The sequence below is a fragment of the Phycodurus eques genome, chromosome 4 (assembly GCF_024500275.1).
Source record: "Phycodurus eques isolate BA_2022a chromosome 4, UOR_Pequ_1.1, whole genome shotgun sequence".
Taxonomy (NCBI): Eukaryota; Metazoa; Chordata; class Actinopteri; order Syngnathiformes; family Syngnathidae; genus Phycodurus; species Phycodurus eques.
Genome location: NC_084528.1, coordinates 10404886 through 10423421, shown reverse-complemented (window position 1 = coordinate 10423421; position 18536 = coordinate 10404886). Strand labels below are relative to the sequence as shown.

At 40.5% G+C, this 18536-nt stretch overlaps 1 protein-coding gene and 1 long non-coding RNA gene across 2 annotated transcripts; both read left to right on the top strand.

Moving 5' to 3' along the window:
- The first annotated feature begins 2914 nt into the window (after positions 1-2914).
- LOC133401909 (uncharacterized) lies at positions 2915-4446 on the top strand. Its single transcript, XR_009768486.1, has 3 exons — positions 2915-2969; positions 3069-3128; positions 4382-4446. It is a non-coding gene; the product is annotated as an uncharacterized LOC133401909 (long non-coding RNA).
- Positions 4447-5620: 1174 nt separating this feature from the next.
- Positions 5621-10453, top strand: cd22 (cd22 molecule). Its single transcript, XM_061675449.1, has 9 exons — positions 5621-5712; positions 6823-6968; positions 7115-7235; positions 7339-7475; positions 7929-8051; positions 8331-8477; positions 9718-9823; positions 10101-10192; positions 10440-10453. Exons 1-9 carry the CDS (start codon positions 5621-5623, stop codon positions 10451-10453), a joined length of 978 nt encoding a protein of 325 aa, XP_061531433.1.
- The last annotated feature ends 8083 nt before the right edge of the window (positions 10454-18536 follow it).

The window sequence follows — 18536 nt, the reverse complement described above, 5'->3', positions numbered from 1 at the left end:
TAGAGTCTTCAATGAACCTACCATGCCTGTTTTTGGGATGTGGGAGGAAACCGGAATACCTGGAGAAAACCCACGCAGGCATGGGGAGAACATGCAAACTCCACACAAGCAAGGACGGATTTGAACCCGGGTCCTCAGAACTGTGAGGCAGACGTGTGTGAATTCAAAATAAGAGAATATTTGCAACAAACAATAACATTGGTTCATTTGAACATTGAGTCAAAGTATAATAATAATAGACAAAGTATCTAGTTGAATATAGCTTGAAAAGGATTTGCAAATGATTGTATTTATTTACGTATAACTGGAATTGGGGTTTGTAGAAGCAAATCTTTGTATTCACTCTCGAGGGCATTTTAAAAATCAAAGTGTGTAGCCCACTTTAGCTATTTATGTTTAAGTTACAATGGAAGTCCGCCCTTTCCCCCACGCCTGACTGCAGACTAAAGAAAGGTACGGTCCCATTGTCACTCTACTCTTGGTATATTATCACTCTTGGTATTCACTCTGCTGACTATTCTACTTCCCCTTCTTTTCTCCTTCGCAACCCGACCACATCATCTCTTTTTTGTCCCCTTCAGATTCACTCTTTCCTCTCTGTTTGTGGTCTCTCACACTTAATCGAGCTCCATCCATCTGTTTCTCTTCATTCGTTTAGCCAGGTCTGCTTTTGATTAAGATTACATCAGGCTTTGACCTATTAGTGTGTTGTGATCCTTTTGAAGTCATTCTGTGGTTATAGGTTAAGCTCAAAGCCCACCACTCTTCCGACTGCATGCAATGTGCACTATATTCAGAGGAGGAAAAATGCAGTAGGTTATTAAAATGTTCAGTCCTGGAATTAAATGACTTTTTTTTCCCTTGGGGATCCAGAAACATTCAATCATATGAGCTTTCTGTCATGGGGAGACTCACAAGAAGAGCGCCTGCCTGCGACTCCTTTTGGTTTCCTAACCCATAATCCAACCGAGCAATCTGTGAACTGGAATATATTGTTCATTTAACCTCATAGCCTGAGGATTTTTATTATTTTTCTAAGGTAACTTTCCCAACCAAAGCATTTCTGTTCCTTATTAGGCTAACATTTCAAAGTCAAGCTCAGCTCTCGCTCACTAAACATCATGCAGATGTCATTTACAAAGTGCCACTATTTTAGGACCCAAATGAGGAATGGATAGGCTTTTATTTAATACCATTACCCTCATTAAAACACTATTATGGCATAGTGCGCACATCAAACAAAGGGTTTCCATTTCCAGATGTTGATCACAATATAATTTCTAAATAAAATTCAGCCCAGCTTCTCTGTGCAGGTCGAATGACTTGAATGCTAAACTGATCGCTTTATGGGTTAATGACAGACTTTTGGAGGTCAATCATGACGCTAAGATGACATCTATTGGCCACAATGTGGCAGAGCTGGATGTTAAAGTCATTAAGACTCATCAGACTAAGTGGACACGGTTGAACGAAAGGTCTTCCACCTCCTCACGTCTGGTTCAGGGTAGATTTCCCTGCTGACTTTTTTTTTCATTTAGCAGGGGATGAGAGGAGTCATCAGATGCCTGCTTGGAGTGTTTATATCAAATTAACAGAATGTATGACTATGACATTCAATTTAAAGAAATTATTTTGAGGGCACACTGTCTTATGTAATAAGATGCATGTTGTATTTGTGCTGGTGTCTATGCAGTGCTTGCACCAACTTTGGCACACACTAAAATGATCAGCTCATGAATAGTGTCCATTTCTTTCATATTTATCACATTGATTCATCCATTTTCTTTAGCTACAGTGGAAAAGTAAATGTTGTAGCAATTTAAAAAAGGTTGGAAAAACATTTAACAACTAACTATCAGTAGTTGATAGATGTTGTTTCAAAACATTTATAGCTGGTTCATATTTCAAATAACATTGTGTTAAAAGATCAACTTTTACTGTTTGCAATTAGTACTTTTTATCTATGTAAAATAGTAATCATTTTGCACAACCAATGTGTGAGTTTTCTCACAGGAGTCTTAAGAATTTAAACTCCAATTTTATTGTGTAAAATATTAAATATTTCCCCCTGGAGCTGATTGGAAAAGGAACAAAATAGAGCTTAATGTAGAGTGAACTTTTGATTTGTGTCTATATCCGATGGCCAGAAACACCACTTCAGCTGAATGCTAATGTTACTCTGCGGATGCGTTAAAATGAATAAAAGCCGATACGATGTCAAAGTTAACAGCCTGCCGTGCAGCTTCGAGAAAATCAACCATTGCAAATTGAAAACTTAATCCCCTCACTTGCACTCAGGGCTTCTTCAACAGTCCAGGGGGTGAAAAACAAAAGAAATGTTTTGACACATGACATATGACAGCTCAGAAAGTTGGCTCTGTATTTCCAACACAAATGGTATTCAGTACTTAACAACATACAGTAACCGAGTCTTGTGTGTGGAGTCACAGAGAAGCCGTCTTATGGCAGACACCGTTCAAAGTGGATAGCATTCATCCACGGGACAATTACCTGTTCAAGTCTTGAAAGATCTCGTTACAAAGGACAAGAAAAAAATGAAACTCAGGTACTTCAGGTCCTTTAGTTAAAATATCGTCTTTAACAAGCAACCTAACACGTGTACTTGGCAGAAAGTATTTAAACATCTGTTTGAACGCACTATTTGTACTCTTTATTTACATTGGGAATTATAATACTAGTTTGATTCAAAGAGATAAATAACCGGCACCAAGCAGATGTCCCACGCTAGTAGTTGGCAGAGAGAGAAGCGAAAATAACAAGTCAAAAAGATTAATTATGGGACAGCTGATTGTCTGAAACAAACAAACACTTCTTCATCTTCATTTTCCTCCTCCCCCTGCCCCCTCCCCCAATGATTCTGATTACCGAGCAACTCTCATTGCTGTGAAAATAACCCCCTTCTCTGTTCTCGTTGAATTGAGCTGACTGAAGCTATTGTACTTTAAGGGGTGAGTGTTTTTTAAGATGAACCTATAGTATAATGCTGTTTATTATATTGTTTTCTGCTGCTTTTCTTCTTCTTTTCTTCTGCTCCTGTGACATTACAGAGTCCGCGGAGATGTTGGCAGGTGCATTACTTCTGGGCACAGTCCTTTCAACTTTACCAGGTAGGTTAAAATAGTCGTAATACATTAGATTGAAGAACTAAATTGTCATGATGACATTATCATTTGTTTCATATCGGGGGATGTGAGATCTGTTTTGATTGACAGGTATTTTATTCTATAGTTTTGATTTCAAGGATGTCATATGCCATTTGGCCATGGCTTTGTACAATAATTGAGCACGGTTAATCAGAAATAAAACAATAATCTAAGTCTGATGATAGGTTGAATAAGGTCCTGCAGCCAGGTGCCCTTGGCTCAGGTTATTTATAAAGTATTGATTGTCGTTTTGTGCAAGCTAGTCACCCCTGCAGCCTGCGAGCAGGACAGAATGTCACCATGAATCTCAACGCTTCTGTTTGATTTGATGCTGTTTGACACTTTATTCTCCAAGGAAACATAATTTCACTTGTGTGTTTTGGAGCGGCGCACTCTTTTTCGTCTTGAAGTATGTATTCCAAACAGAAAACCTCCCAAAACCCATTTTTCATGAGAAGAACGAAATGTGTCCACTGTTAACCTTGAAGAAGATGAGAACAGGCAATGACAACAGTGGGCTGTATAAACACCTTCTTCAACACAACACTTTCCCTGGTGTGTGTCAGCTGGCACGATGCTTGAAAAAAGGCCATTTCTGAATGATATCTGCTCTTGTTAATGCGTGTTCATAACCATGAATGTTGACCTTTTTATACACATCCATCCGTTTTCTAAAGCGCCAGTCCTCACTCCGGTCATGAGAGCTGGAGCCTATCCCAGCTGGATGAGTACAGGGTACACTATGCACTGGTCGCTAGTCATTTGCAGCCTTTCTTATATGTCCAACAGTTTTAGACCACCACTGGCCTTGTTCTTTTAATGTCATTTTGATTAATGGATCATGCTTAAAAAAACATTATCGAGTGGTGGTGCATGGGCCATGAAGCAAAACTACTGTATACGCTTTGGTAAGGATCTGCTTCAATTTTACAGGAATTGCTGCTCACCTTCTGAGCCACAATGGCTCCAATGGAACAGTCCACCCACCAGAATCATAATGTATCATAATCTGTTCTTTGTGCACCATGAACCAGATAGTACCAAACTGAGGAACAAATGGGAGAGAGAGAAAAACCCAAATATGATTCTGGATATGATATGGATGGAAGGATATAGTGTTAGTCAAGCAACTAATCTATTGGTGGCCATGTGCATAGTACTGTCAATTATTATAATCGCTGATTAGGATGTTGACACACTGTATGATTGTGCTGCAGGGGGCCAAAGCAGATGGAGTGTGTTCTTTTCTCGAAGAGAGATCTGTGTGTGGGCAGGAACGACCGTCACACTGCCCTGTCGCTATGACTATCCATCAGGTAGCTCAGCAATTGTTTTTATATTATGACCTTGCTGAACTCAGTATGAATGAAATACATTTACTGTACAGGGAACCCTCGCTATATAACAAATCATCATTTGAAGCGCTCATTTTTTTTACAGGATACCGGTACAGTCTCTGATTGGTTGTTTTTCCTTTCTTAAAAATTAAATTAGAGGTCCAAGATAAAGCCAGAGGGGCTTGATGTTTGATGTTTTTGACAGATCATTTTCTAACGTACTACTGTCAGGTCATATTGACAGTTATAAAAAGTGCTGTTTTTAAAACTTGAAACTCCTGGTTTTAGCTAGCGAATGGTAGATGAAATTCTATTGTTTGTTTTAACACTTTGGCGTTTGAATATACAAAGTTCTCTTGCTTTATGTGTCAGTTATACAATAAACTTAAACTTCAAATTAAGAAGAAGAAAAAAAGCTTGAAGCAAGCATGCGTTGCCTCTTATTCGCAGAACGGGCATTTTACAATGTCTCCCAATTCTTGATAGTGAGAACAGGTGCTCAGGAAAAGTTTAAAGAGTATGTTTTAATACTTTTAAGTGTGTTTTAATATGTTTAAATGTGTTTCAAGCATGTGGGAGGGGTGAACTATTTTCTATAAAGAAAAGTCATTTTATATGGTGTCTTTAGATCATGGATTTTCTCACCTAGTGCGATAAACTGTGGTTCAATGTACAGTACCTTTTTGTTATATACACCAACCAGCAACCAACAATTCACAATCTCACAATATCCAGCAAAAGGACTGCATGAAATATTTTGCCATTTCATTACTGAGATAATAATGATCCATTTTGATTGATACTGTCAGAGAGATATTAATCTAGCAATATGTTCCTTAGTGTGGTTATAGTTTCCTTTACTGCATTCAATTGAGAGCTGACTCATCTAATTATAGTGACAAAGTCACAAAAATATTGAACAGCTCTTGCATTGGGTTTAATTATGTTGTATAAGCAATAATATTGCTGTGGTAAATCAATGAAACTTAAGGTCTTTATAATTTCTCTACATTATAATGTGCCCCTTGTACTGAAAGCTCTTGTTTACACTTCATTGATTGTGTTTTTTTTTTTTTTTTTTTTGTCATCATCTTCATAGGTCACACAGTGAAGCAGGTCATGTGGTTTCGTGTATCAGCAGATGGTCAAAGGGAGTTCACCCATCACACGGACATAAACCAAATCAGCCTGTCTTATCGTGGACGCACACGGTAAGGGTATTTGAAAGCAGGTGCAGTATATTGGCAAATGTTTTAAGGCACACTTGTTGACTAACGAATCAGCTAAGGGTTGGGCCATAACACATAGTTCCTCACAAATCTTAATTCTTAGAACACACTAAGACATTTTGAACTGGATGCTTTACTTTCTGAAACAGTTTTTGCGGAAGGTCCATAAAGGCATGGTTGGAGTTTGGTGTGGAAGAACTTGATACTGACCTCATCAAACACCTTTGGAACAGAAAAAAAGATTATGAGCCACACCTTCAATGTTCTTCTGGATCAATGGACAAAAACTCCCACAGACACTCCAAAATCTTCATCAATCATTCACACTCACATTCACACAGGGGATAGGGACCAGGCCCTAGGGAAAATCCTAGGGAATAGGGAAAATCCACAGATTATTGATGGCCATGATATAATTGCATTGAAAATAATGTTTTTTGTTTGTTTGTTTGTTTAAACTAGGGCTATCAATGTAAAAGCGTTAACTCCTGATTAATCACGCACAAAAAAATGATCGCATTAATCATGTATTAACTCAGATTAATCCTACAATTTATTTTGACCACACACACACACTCCTTTACTTTAACCGCGGCTGGACATCTGAAATGCGGTGAAGGTTGAAGTAGGTCGGTGATCACATCAATGCTTACGCCGGTGCAAAAATAAGTGAGGAGAGTCCGACGAGTGTGCTCAGTGGCAAATTTGCATCTTTTCATCAAAGCTCGGCAAGTTTAAAATACCATGGTTGGAAAGAAAATCTGCAAATAGGTGAATCCATGGGTGCTGAACTGCAAGTATGCGGGGTCCACTGTATTTGGCAAAACAAACAAAATAAAAACAGGCACGCACAGGACAACATGATAACTCCACACTGGAAGGCCTGAGTTGAGATTTGAATCCTGAAATTCAGAACTGTGTGGGAGATCTGCTAACCAAGAATACACCGTGCTGCCTGACCAGATTATATTTTCTTCTATTTTCACTTCCTGTGGGTTTAGGGACCATATGTCCCGATACTTCTGTGTGCAGTTTTGAGAAAAGCTCATAATCTTGTCGAAAAATGTCTCACACATTCACTCTGGACTGCAGCTACATTGGTGGGAGCTACTCCAGCTGTTCGGTCCAAATTCGGGCTGTCAAGCTGAGTGATGCAGGCCAGTACCACTTCAGGTTCGAGACAGACCAGCCACTGGGAAGATGGACCTCTCCAGACACCATCACTCTCGACGTAACAGGTTATTTTCTGCCAACTAAAACTGCTGAATCAGCTGCGACGGATACTACTGATGAAATTCAAGAAGTCTGTTCAAGCAATGCTTTTCGCGCCAGACATTCACATAAGACTTAACTTTGGTTTTGTGTGAATATTTGCATGTGTCAGACCTCCAGGTCCAGCTGCATCCAACCAGGCCAGCCAACATGTTTGGCTTTGCGGAGACTGTGTTTGTAGGCTGCCAGGCCACAGGATGTGCTGCCCCAGGAAGGAGCCTCGCATTGTACAGGTGAGTGTCCAACATGCTCATCAAATGTGTTTTGTAGTTAGCAAAAGCAAAAACAAAAAAAGGACAAAAATACAAAAGATCTCACGAGATGCTTTGAACACAGGAATGGTCTAAACCTGGGTTCCTATGATAAATGGATGATTATCAAACGCTTTGACCGAGTGCACACTGGAGCGTATATCTGTCGACCAATCCCACCACAGAATGTGCAGTCCCCGCCTCTGTCTCTGGCTCTCGGCCGTAAGTAATTGCAAACAAAAGTTTGCACCGCATGACCTCTATTTTTGTGTTTGCAATAAAGTGCATCAGTATGTTTCCCCCCATGAAGAAATATAAAATGACTGGCATTCCAATCCTGATAGTGTGTATCTGAACAATGTAAGGAATCTTTGATGTGGTTTTCATTTGATTTGCACACTTGCATGATTAAACACCAATACATAGTAGAAAATGTATGACATTTGAGTTTAAAATCTTCATTGCATCACAAAATATGTTCAGAGCTGCGAACACAGTCATTAATTTTTAAATACATCTGATCCAGGGGTACGTTTCTGATATGGGCGATATGGGCAGCCGCCCGGGGGCGGCACTCCAACCACCGACGTTAGAGAAAATGCATGGATGATGGATGGATAGTTAAATGTGACATTATTCCTTAGCTAATCACCTTCTTTTGTTCCTTTCCATCAGATGCTCCTCGTTTTACTTCCATCCGAGTTGCTCCTTTAGGGGAGGTGTCAGAGGGCTTCTCGGCCACTCTGTCGTGCACTAGTGAAGCAGCTCCGCCGGTAGAGAGCTTTGCCTGGTTCAAAGGTATTGCACGATCTAATGAGGCAGTGGTGTACAACTACGCTACATCATAGTCACAGCTCTTTCCATAATGTTTTCCCCCTGTCATGTATAGTCACAAAATATTGAAAACACCTCTCAAAATAATTTAGTTCTATTGTCTACCTTCACTGCGAACTACAACACCAATAATAACAAGTATCTCTAATATCTTTTTGACAGTGTCATTCCAAACTTCAAAAGATGCATTTTGGATACAGCAAGAGATGTATGATGTGTATAACATGGCCGTCTTCTCCACAGACAGGGAGACTGGCAGCATCCCAGACAATTTTGGGCCTCAGCTCCACCTTTCCCACCTTAAATACACAGACAGAGGAGAGTACTTCTGTGTGGCGCGGAACTCCCTCGGAACGGAACGCTCCAAACCACTTCTTCTCAACGCGACATGTTCGTGCTCTCTTTACTCATTGCTAATAATTAGCGGTATAACGGTCAATGTGTAAATGTTGAAACAACTCGGAGAAACGGGAAGCGGTGAGTACATATTTCTTTATTTCTTTATTTCTTTAGTTATTTATCCGAGCAAGGCAATTTAGAAAAGATTCTCATTTGCAATGCTGACCTGGCAAATTGCAAATGTTTTTTTTTTTTTTTTTTTTTTTTTTAATTTGGGATGTGGTTGTGCTTACAATACATTCACACGGCTAATAGACTGTGAGGTAAGTCAATTCTAAACCCTACAAAATTCACTGCCACACTGAAAAAAAAGGCACTTCATTTTCAATTGCACATGATTAAAACGTGCTAAACTGGCCTTATTTCCCCCTCTTTTCCTCAAAAATAATCAAATGATATACTGTATGTTATTATGTGCAACTGAAAATTAAGCACTTTTTTCATGTACATGTTCGAATTAAGCAAATTCAAAGGACTTTTTTTTATCAGTGCGTAACAGGCATAAGACATTTTGTGCTTCCATCTATGAGATGTTGCCGTAGTTGTCAGTTTACATGCACTTATCATGGGGAGGAATATCAAATTCATTTTGGACTTCAAAGGATTTAATTGAACTCTCCTGTACATACATCTTCAATGAGATTTGAAAACAAGAATTGAGAGGAGTGGTTTTCCTCTAATCCATACATTAATATTGCTTTAATAGTGCTTTACTTTTTCCACATATTTTTAGTATTACAGCCTTAATCCAAAATGTATGAAATTATAATTTTTTTCCTCCATGTTGTTACAACTGTTGCTTTCAACCTACAATAGCTAACATGACAATAATGTCGTGGGGCGGTAGAACAATGCCCTCTTTAAGCTGGAGTGTCAAAATTAAACTCTAGAGTTTGCTAAAGAATTAGAAAACCCCGCCATATCTGGCCAACCATCTTTGCAGCAATCCATCAATCAGACCTGAGAGTCGCCAGATGGAAGCCACTCCTCAATACAAGGCACATAGCAGATCTCAGACAGTTGATCTTTCAGCAGCAGCTCAACAGCTCAAAGCACACAAGATATCAAAGGAGCGGCTTCAGGGCAACCCTGTGAATGTCCTTGAGTGCTACAGTCAGAACCCAGACTTAAAACCGATTGAACATGTCTGTCTTTCTGTCTGTCTAAGAAACATTACCAATGGACAGTATTATAGGCTGCTTCAGTCACATTGTTCCTTGTCCCTGTTTAGTCTCCCCAAAAGACACCCGTGTGCTGATGACACCATCTGGTGACATTCGAGAAGGCTCCTTTGTCAACCTCAGCTGTGTCAGCTGTGCCCACCCTCCTACCAGCAGGTGCTATTCCATTATTAATTATCATTATCCATCATTACCATCATTGGCTCTGTCTTTTATTGTGTCACTTGCATTTTAATGTTGTCGGTGTCTAGTCTGTTTTTTGTTTTTTTATTAATTTTTTATTATTAGGGCTGAGTAGTATGCATGAATTTGGATCAGACATTTCTCAAATGTAATGTGTTTAACAGAAAAGTAACACTGGCTTTACCAATGATGAATTGCTCCATCCTATGAATCAGTTTTATCATCACGATCACCACTAATCCTCCTTTAGGCATGCTTGGTATCGCATCCTAGGAGACCAGGTGTTAGCGAAAGAAAGCGTCCAGAACTTGACGTTCCCCTCCGTGCGTGCTCACCACGCTGGTCGGTACTACTGCACGGCATGGAACCAATTAGGACAACAAACCTCTCATACCGCCACTCTCACTGTGCTGTGTAAGTTGTGTTTGTGTGTGTTTGATTGAAACCATGCTTGTTAAGTGAGCAAACATGAATCAGAGACAAGCCTGGGAATGGTGTGTCACTTGTCAGGTTGTGCATCTGCCTCCTCTCCTCAATCACGTTCTAGTCAAGCTCTCTGTCTCTCGCTCCCTGTTTGTCTGTCCAACAGCCTCTTCTCACTGACTGCTGGCATTGTTCAGTCCTCTAGCTTACCATCAAAACATTATTTGTTTCTCTATTATTGTATAATCCACTGGATTTAGTCGTGAAGCGTTAATATACCGTAATGTCTGGAGCACAGGAAGTGTAAATTGAACAAAATAGAGAGTTATCTACTCTTCTTTGGGAAATCCTCAAGTTTTGTGAAGTTTCATCATTTCTATGGTGGCAGCATAACATTTTCAAAATGTCTTGGTGAGGTGACGGACCAACAGGGGAACTCCAACGTTAATTGATGAGCGGTGTCTCCGTACCTTTTTCCACATACTGTAATGTAATGGCATTGTGAATATTGATCCGGACATAACCTTTTTCATACATGAACCCTTATATCTTTTAAATCATCCCACAAATAATCCATAAACTATTTTTGTCTCATGAAAACTCTAAATCTCCGAATGTTACAAAGCAAGGCATCGATGATAAAACAAGTGGTTTGTCAGTGGAAGCTCACGAGAGCTACAAATGGCTTTTATAATGTTGTTATATCTTCTTTCTTGTAGACCCTCCCAAGAACACTTCGGTGCTGGCTCGTCCTTCCAGTGTGGTGGATGCTGGCCGGCCTTTGACTCTGACCTGCAGCAGTCATGCCAACCCAGCCGTGGACAACTTCACTTGGCATCGTTTAACACACAACGGAGCATCAGTGCAATGTTAGTAGCATGATAACAAAATGTTTTGGCTCCAGTTAAACTAAACTGCGAAAAATGTAAAGGTGCTGTTCATTTGTTCACGTCCCACTCTGGGTCCTTCTGTGCTCTTCCTGATGCAGCGTGGGGCAGCCGCACTGGTCCTGTGTTCACATTCTCAGAGGTCGGGCCTGGAGAAAGTGGTCAGTACTACTGTGAGGCTCGAAACCGCATCGGAGTCCACAGCTCCCCTGTCCTCACAGTGCGAGTCAGAGGTACGCAAGTAGTAAATTGATTGGACACATGGGACCACTCTGCATTAGGGGCCCTGCCAGATGGGTTTCTATTTCTTTCCTTCAGATATGCATTTCACCGTATATAGAAGAGAATTACAGAATAGAATAAGCCTTTATCAGGTGCTGTACAAATTAACATTGTACAGCACCAAAGTGGACAGTACACAATAATTTTGAAGAATCCAAAAATGTTTCCCAAAAATTCAGGCAGTTTAGATAACTGTATATGAATGATTATTACTATATATGCAGATATGAATGGCAAACTGTACATGAATAAATACAGTATCTACTATATAAACAGATGTAAGTGTGAATAGCCTCAAGAATAGTCAACAGCATTGTAGCATTGTATTGCAATAAAAATATATATACAACATCAATAAAAGCCATTGATAATTGAATTAACACCAACAATACGAAACTGAGGAGTGAGAACTGTACATGAACAACCAATATACAATCTATGGATTCTCTCTATGAGAATGTGAACAAAGGCAGCAAGAATAGGCAGTGGCATTGTACAGTGTGTGAACGGATGACTATACGTAATCATTTTACTGCTTTATTTCATTAGTGTGTGTGTTTTCCAGACACATTAGAACAACCTAGTGAGCATGTCTGGCATATGCCTTTTTTTGTTTTGTCATTGGCCTATACGGGGCTAGCTAGCCCTGTAAAAGAAATGGCTCAGCAAATTGATCATAATTACGTATGGTTGGTTATAGCATTGGTTCGTTTGCTGCGTTTTTATATTATACTAAATTAAACATAATGGATATTCAGCTAGGATAAGCGGTACAGAAAACGGATGGATGGATGGATGGATATTCGGCTATACATATTCATGTTGGAGCAACACATTACAGCAAAATAAAAAACAATTATAAAGAGGTGATAGTGAGTATCAAGACATTTTGTTTTGACAGCGGCATGAAAAGTAACGAGGCTCCATGCTGTTGACTTTAACAAACTGTGAGGCACAAATTGTTGCAGGTGAGAGTCCCATTCTCTTTCAGTCTGGAAGCCATTGTACTTCATCTCTGCACTGTGGCGCATTCCACTGATGCTTTGAGACAGAAAACAAAGTGACCTACAAACAGTGAACAGAAATTAACATATATAATGATTAATTTCATTGCGTTTGAGTGGTTGAGCGCAAGGAAACCTTTCAAGTCCTCTCTGGACTCTGTTGCATCTGTTTCTATGAGTCATGGTGAGTCATGTAAAGAAGTCATACTTATGAGGGAGGAGGAAGAGGAGATGAGGTGTTGTGGAAAATGACTATTTGAGGCTAGGCAGCTGAAGAAGGGGAGCTGGCGTTGGAAATCACAACTGGAAACAGGAGACACGAGTCTAGACGCTGGCAAAATGAGGCACGGCTCTTTTTCCATATCTCTTAAATCTCTCTTTCTATTTTTATGTCTGCTGAACTATTTCTGTCACAATTATTTTGTGCCTCTTCTCTCCATCTTTACGGAAGGACGGCTGAAGGTTATTGCTTTGGCATCAGCGGTGGGCGTGTCTGCTGGGCTCATCACTCTGACAGTGGCCATTATGATTAGGTGACAGCAACTTTTATTTCAAAGTTTCATTCGTATTCAAAGAGAGTCCACTAGAATGTGACAATTGTACCATTTTGACCTCAACATAGGAAACCTATCTAAACTAAAACGTAATGTAATTTCATTTTTCTATCAATATGCCAACATTTGAAAACAGATATCTTGACTTTCTACTCCTTATTTTGTCAAAATAGGCCTCTTATTTTTTTCCGCCTCCGTGGATGACAAGACAATTTAAGAAAGATGTAAATAGAGACACGTAAAGTCAACCGCCGTTGAAATCTTGATTTATTGAGAGCTTGGGGACTTAAAAGGCAACTATCAGCACTCTACTTCTACTTTTATCAGTCTTTTTGAAACAAGTTTTTGTGCTTAAGTTCCGCTTAAGTATTGAATGTGAGTACTTTTGCCACCTCTGTTATAAGACAACAATCAATGTGCTTGTCATCAACAAGACAAATACCTTTTTTGGTGATTTCCCTTTACACAAAGAGGTACTGAATTGGAGTGCTGTTGGGCAAATTATAAGTGAGAAGATTCAAGCCTTTGTTTGCAACAAACAGCTGAGTCTGGAATGATACTGTGGAACCAATTTGCTTTTTAAAGCTTTTTTTGAATGGTTTGAAACGCTGCACTTTGCAAGAAAGAGATTGATCTTCAAACTATATTATGTACTCAAATGGAATTACGGTATCACATTGGTAGATGTGATTGAGCAATCTTTTGTTCATTGTCCACAGTAAGAACATGCACACGGTTGACATGGAATCAGTTCAGGTAGCAACCAAGGTAGGATCTTTTCGTGTGCAATTTATGCTCAATTGTGCATTCGAAACACTTTTTGACAACTTAATGATGTCGCTTTACTTTGGAATAGCGTACCACATCATTCCAGATCATTATGATACTATTTGTTGTGTGTGTTTCAGCGACCCTCAGTGACAGCTGACACCATGTTCTATGAGACGACCCAACCAGCGGTGCCAGTGAGAGGGACCTTAATGTCGGACATACCAGTAAGCGGAACTAAATGTACTCAAATCCAGCATCCTTAAAAAGGCATTAAGACACACACACACAGTCTCATGTGCAGGAGGAACCCGAAGACTTGAGTGACAGCTCCCATCCTGCCATTGTGCCACTTAAGGATGCTCCACCAATCACAGGAGCTGAAACATACAGCCCCGCCTCCAAATACATCACAGTCCATTACTCCAGACTGTCAAGGTAATAGTTCAACTGGCTTGATGTGATATGCTCCTCGCATCTTTTCTATTTTTGCTCTCTTTCTTAATAATTCATTTGTCATGTGAAGCGCATGACTCCCACCCAAAGCGTTGACAGCAGAACCGTAGACACATTTATATTACAGCGACATCATTTCATTGTTCTCATCTTTCTTTATTCTTCTGTTGTTGAAAGGCAAACATGCAGTATGCGGTAATGATGATGATGATGATGATGATGATGTGAGTCAGATGTGCTCACCAGCTCATATGGTTGCCGTTTGCCGTCTGATTTTGATTCAGGGGAGAGCAGGTACAAGTGCAAAACCTGCCACTTGGGGGCGATAAGAAACCAAAGGAGTCCACCAAAGTTGTTTACAGTCTGCTGCCCCACCATCCTCACCACTGACTTGAGAAGGAAGCTCAGGTGGGACATACATTTCTGAGTAAAAGTAAGAGCACAGGTTTTAATGCGCAAGTGTTGACGCACACAGCTACGCCACAACATTGGCTAGACCTACACATGTAAAGAGCTCAATGATGAGTATCAAATATTGGCAAAGATACATGAAGTGGAGGTCATTACCATTGTAAACTACACCCACAATAAATAATGAACATATTGCAAAATTAATATTAATCTAAATGGAGCATTGTTACCATCCTCAGAAGGGCAATTGGTTTCTTTTATTTATTTTTACTGCATTCCTAGTGAGGATAAGCTGTACAGAAAATGGATGGATGGATGGACGCTTCTAGTTTGGCAGCACGATGGGCGAGTGGTTAGCAAGTGTGCTTAACAGTTTTCGAATATCAGCTCACGCCCCCCGTGTGGAATTAACATGTTCTTGCCGCGCTTGCATGGGTTTTTTCCGGGTACTCGGGCTTCCTCATACATTCCAAAATCATGCATGTCAGGTTCATTGAACACAGGTGTCAAACGCAAGCCCCGGGGCCAGATCTGGCCCGCCACATCATTTCGTGTGGCCCTGAAGAAATTGTGCATCTACTTCATGATCTTGCTAAAATCAATATTGCAATTTGTCTTCAAGTAGTTTTTGTTAACAAAACCCTTTTTGAAATATAATAAGCTATTTTAATACATTTCTGATTTCAAATCTATCCATCCATCCATTAGGGTCACAGGCGCGCTGGAGCCTATCCCAGCTGATCCTGGGCGAGAGGCGGGGTGCACCATGAACTGGTCGCCAGCCAGCCAGCCGCAGGGCACAAATAAACAAACAACCATTCGCACTCACATTCATACCTACGGACAATTGAGAATCTTCAGTTAACCTACTACGCATGTTTTTAGGATGTGGGAGGAAACCGGCGTACCCGGAGAAAACACACACAGGCACAGGGAGAACATGCAAACTCTACACAGGGGAAGCCGGATTTGAACCCAGGTCCTCGGAACTGCGAGGAAGACGTGCTAACCAGTCGGCCACCGTGCCGTCAATTATTAATTTTATTGGTTAAAAACTGCTCATGTTTATTCTTTTTTTTTTTTATTCATGTACCTAATAAATAATTGGTTAAGGGATTTATTGTAAACATAATAAAACAAAATTTAAAAGATAACTATTATTTTATTATTAGAGTAAATCATTTGAAAGTATTTCTTTGGCCTCATCTACAAATGACCTGAAAAGTCAGAACTCAGGTTTAGATTAAGAGCATTTTAAACCTGCTTGCTGAAATACCCCCCTGGCTGGTGAACGACCGTCCTGCAAATCAACCAGCCATTCACCAGCCCGGTGGCAAAACAGCTCGTCAGCGGCCGCTCAACCTGTGGAATGAGACAATACCGGTGTTTGGGGAACAGATGTCAGGGCATTGTTGAAAGCAGATGATGGCGTTCGGGCTAAGGGAGCCTGGGCGTTTTGTTGAATTTGTTACTGATGCAGGTTCACCAAAATCCTGAGAAGCAAACTCAGCAATGTTGTTTATGCAGTGCTGTTTAGTGAGGACTGCAATGATCTCTACATTGGAGAAACCAAGCAACCCCTATTCAAACATTTGGCACAACATTGGAGAGCAGTGTATCCACATCCAACTGCTGCATGTTTCAATACTTTTTGCACAACTTGCTGTTCTCTAACAGGTTCACAAAAGGTGCTCGATCTCTAAACTGACCAATAAGAATTACCGGTTCAATTTGAATTGGGATTTTAACAGTCTTCTTTATCGTGATGTTTAAATTTTGACATCTTGATACCAAGATGACACCTAAAAATTGATCAACAGTACCTCACCCTGAGGTAAGCGGCCACTGATCTTAGAATGTCACAGACAGCTTACGACACAGAGACTGAATGAAGGAGTGTCACAGAAAGGCATAGAAGTTGACGTCCTTAGGAATTTGTTGGTTGTTTCCTGGAGCAAACGCCTGTTGTGAATTGTGTCGTTCAGCTCTGCGTTAGAAAACAGCAAGTTGTGCAAAAAGTGGGAACCATTAAACAGCTGGACATGTGCATTCAAAAGTTCAGAGAACATCTACAAAACTATCCTGGGTTCCTCCTCACTAGTGAGGGAATAAGAGAGCGGAAGATTGACAGGCAGAACGGTGCAGCGTCTCCAGCAATGCGGACTCTGTATCAGTCTGTCATGCTGAAGAAGGAGCTGAGCCCAAAGGCCAAGCTCTCAATTTACCGGTCGATCTACGTTTCTACCCTCACCATCGGTCACGAGCTGTGGGTCGTGACAAGAACAAGATTGCGGATACAAGCGGCCGAAATGTGTTTACTCTGCAAGGTGGCCGGGTTCTCCCTCAGAGATAGGGTGAAAAGCTCGGTCATCCTGGAGAAGCTCAGAGTCGAGCCGCTGCTCCTCCGCATCGAGAGGAGCCAGATGAGGTGGTTAGGGCATCTTGTCACAATGTCCCCTGGACACCTTCCTGGTGAATGGTTCAAGCACGTCCCACTCGGAGGAGGCTCCAGGGACGACTCAGGACACGCTGGAGAGAATGCGTCTCTCGGCTGGCCTGGGAACGCCTCGGGATCCCCCCCGGAAGAGCTGGAAAATGTGGCTGGGGAGAGGGAAGTCTGGGCTTCCCTGCTTTTAAACTGGTGCTCCCGTCAGCCAAGCCCAGATAAGTGGAAGATGGATGGATGGATGGATGGATGGATTTAGGGCATTTTAGGTTAATCCTGAAATTTACAACAACAACAACAAAAATACCCATAACCTTTAATGCGAATTATATCAGCTGCAATTGGCTGGCCACCTGTGCGCCCAAAAGTCAGCTGGGATAGGCCCCAGCTCACCCGCAACCCTAATAAGGACACACGCTCTAGAAAATGGATGAATGGTCCTTGTTAGGAGTTTGCAGCTATGCCTAATGTTATCACTAATTATATATTTTTGTATTGCATGTAAAAGATGCAAAATATAAAAACGCAAAGCCAAGGCCACCTGCATATCCTTGTCGATCTCCTAATAATCTTATTTTGATTTCACAAAACAGTGCAATGTCTATATATAGTTATCAAACAAAAACAGCAGCAATGAATACTGATTGATTGTATTTTTTGTAGGGAAAAATACGTTATTCTGTTATTCATTGAATGTGTGGTGTCTGATGTGGTTGTGCTCTTTTCCACTGAGTTTTCCTGTGTGGAACAACCGCTTGTCATTGACACCACGTGTGAGTTCTGAACATAATCACACATGCTGACTCGTCACTGTCATATTATCCAAACACCAACTTGTGGTCCTGCTGCTGAGTCCATGTTCTTTTCAATGTATCGTAAAACACAAGTCACCTGAAATGATCTACGGTCATGAAAAAACAATAACACTATAAAACATTTGCCTTGCACGATGCAAATTAAGCTTGCTGCTGCTTTTTAGACTGAAACTCTTCAATGAAATACGCCCAGATATCCAGTAGATGGCACATCATGACTGTCTGCTTTATTCTAAGTGATGCTGCTTTTGCTCCAATAGACAGTAAACTTTATAGAACCAATTATGTCTCTTCTTTTACTACTGCTGTACAGGACTTACAAACAGTATTCATGTACAAACGCAAACTCACGCACACAGTTATAGTTTATGTTTGGATCACAAACTGTGTGAAATACTCAACACTTTTTTTCTGTTGTGTACTTGAATTATCATAACTAGGTGAACGAAGCAAAGGTTTCAACTGTTATTTTCAAATACCAAATTCTAACTGGTTTATCATCAAAAGGACAATATGCAGTACAAGTTTCCATACATAGGGATAATAAAAAACATTTCAGGCAAAACATTTTTATTAATATGCTATACATGGCTACCACTGGCACCATGCATCTTCATCACATTCATCCAGGTCGGAGAAA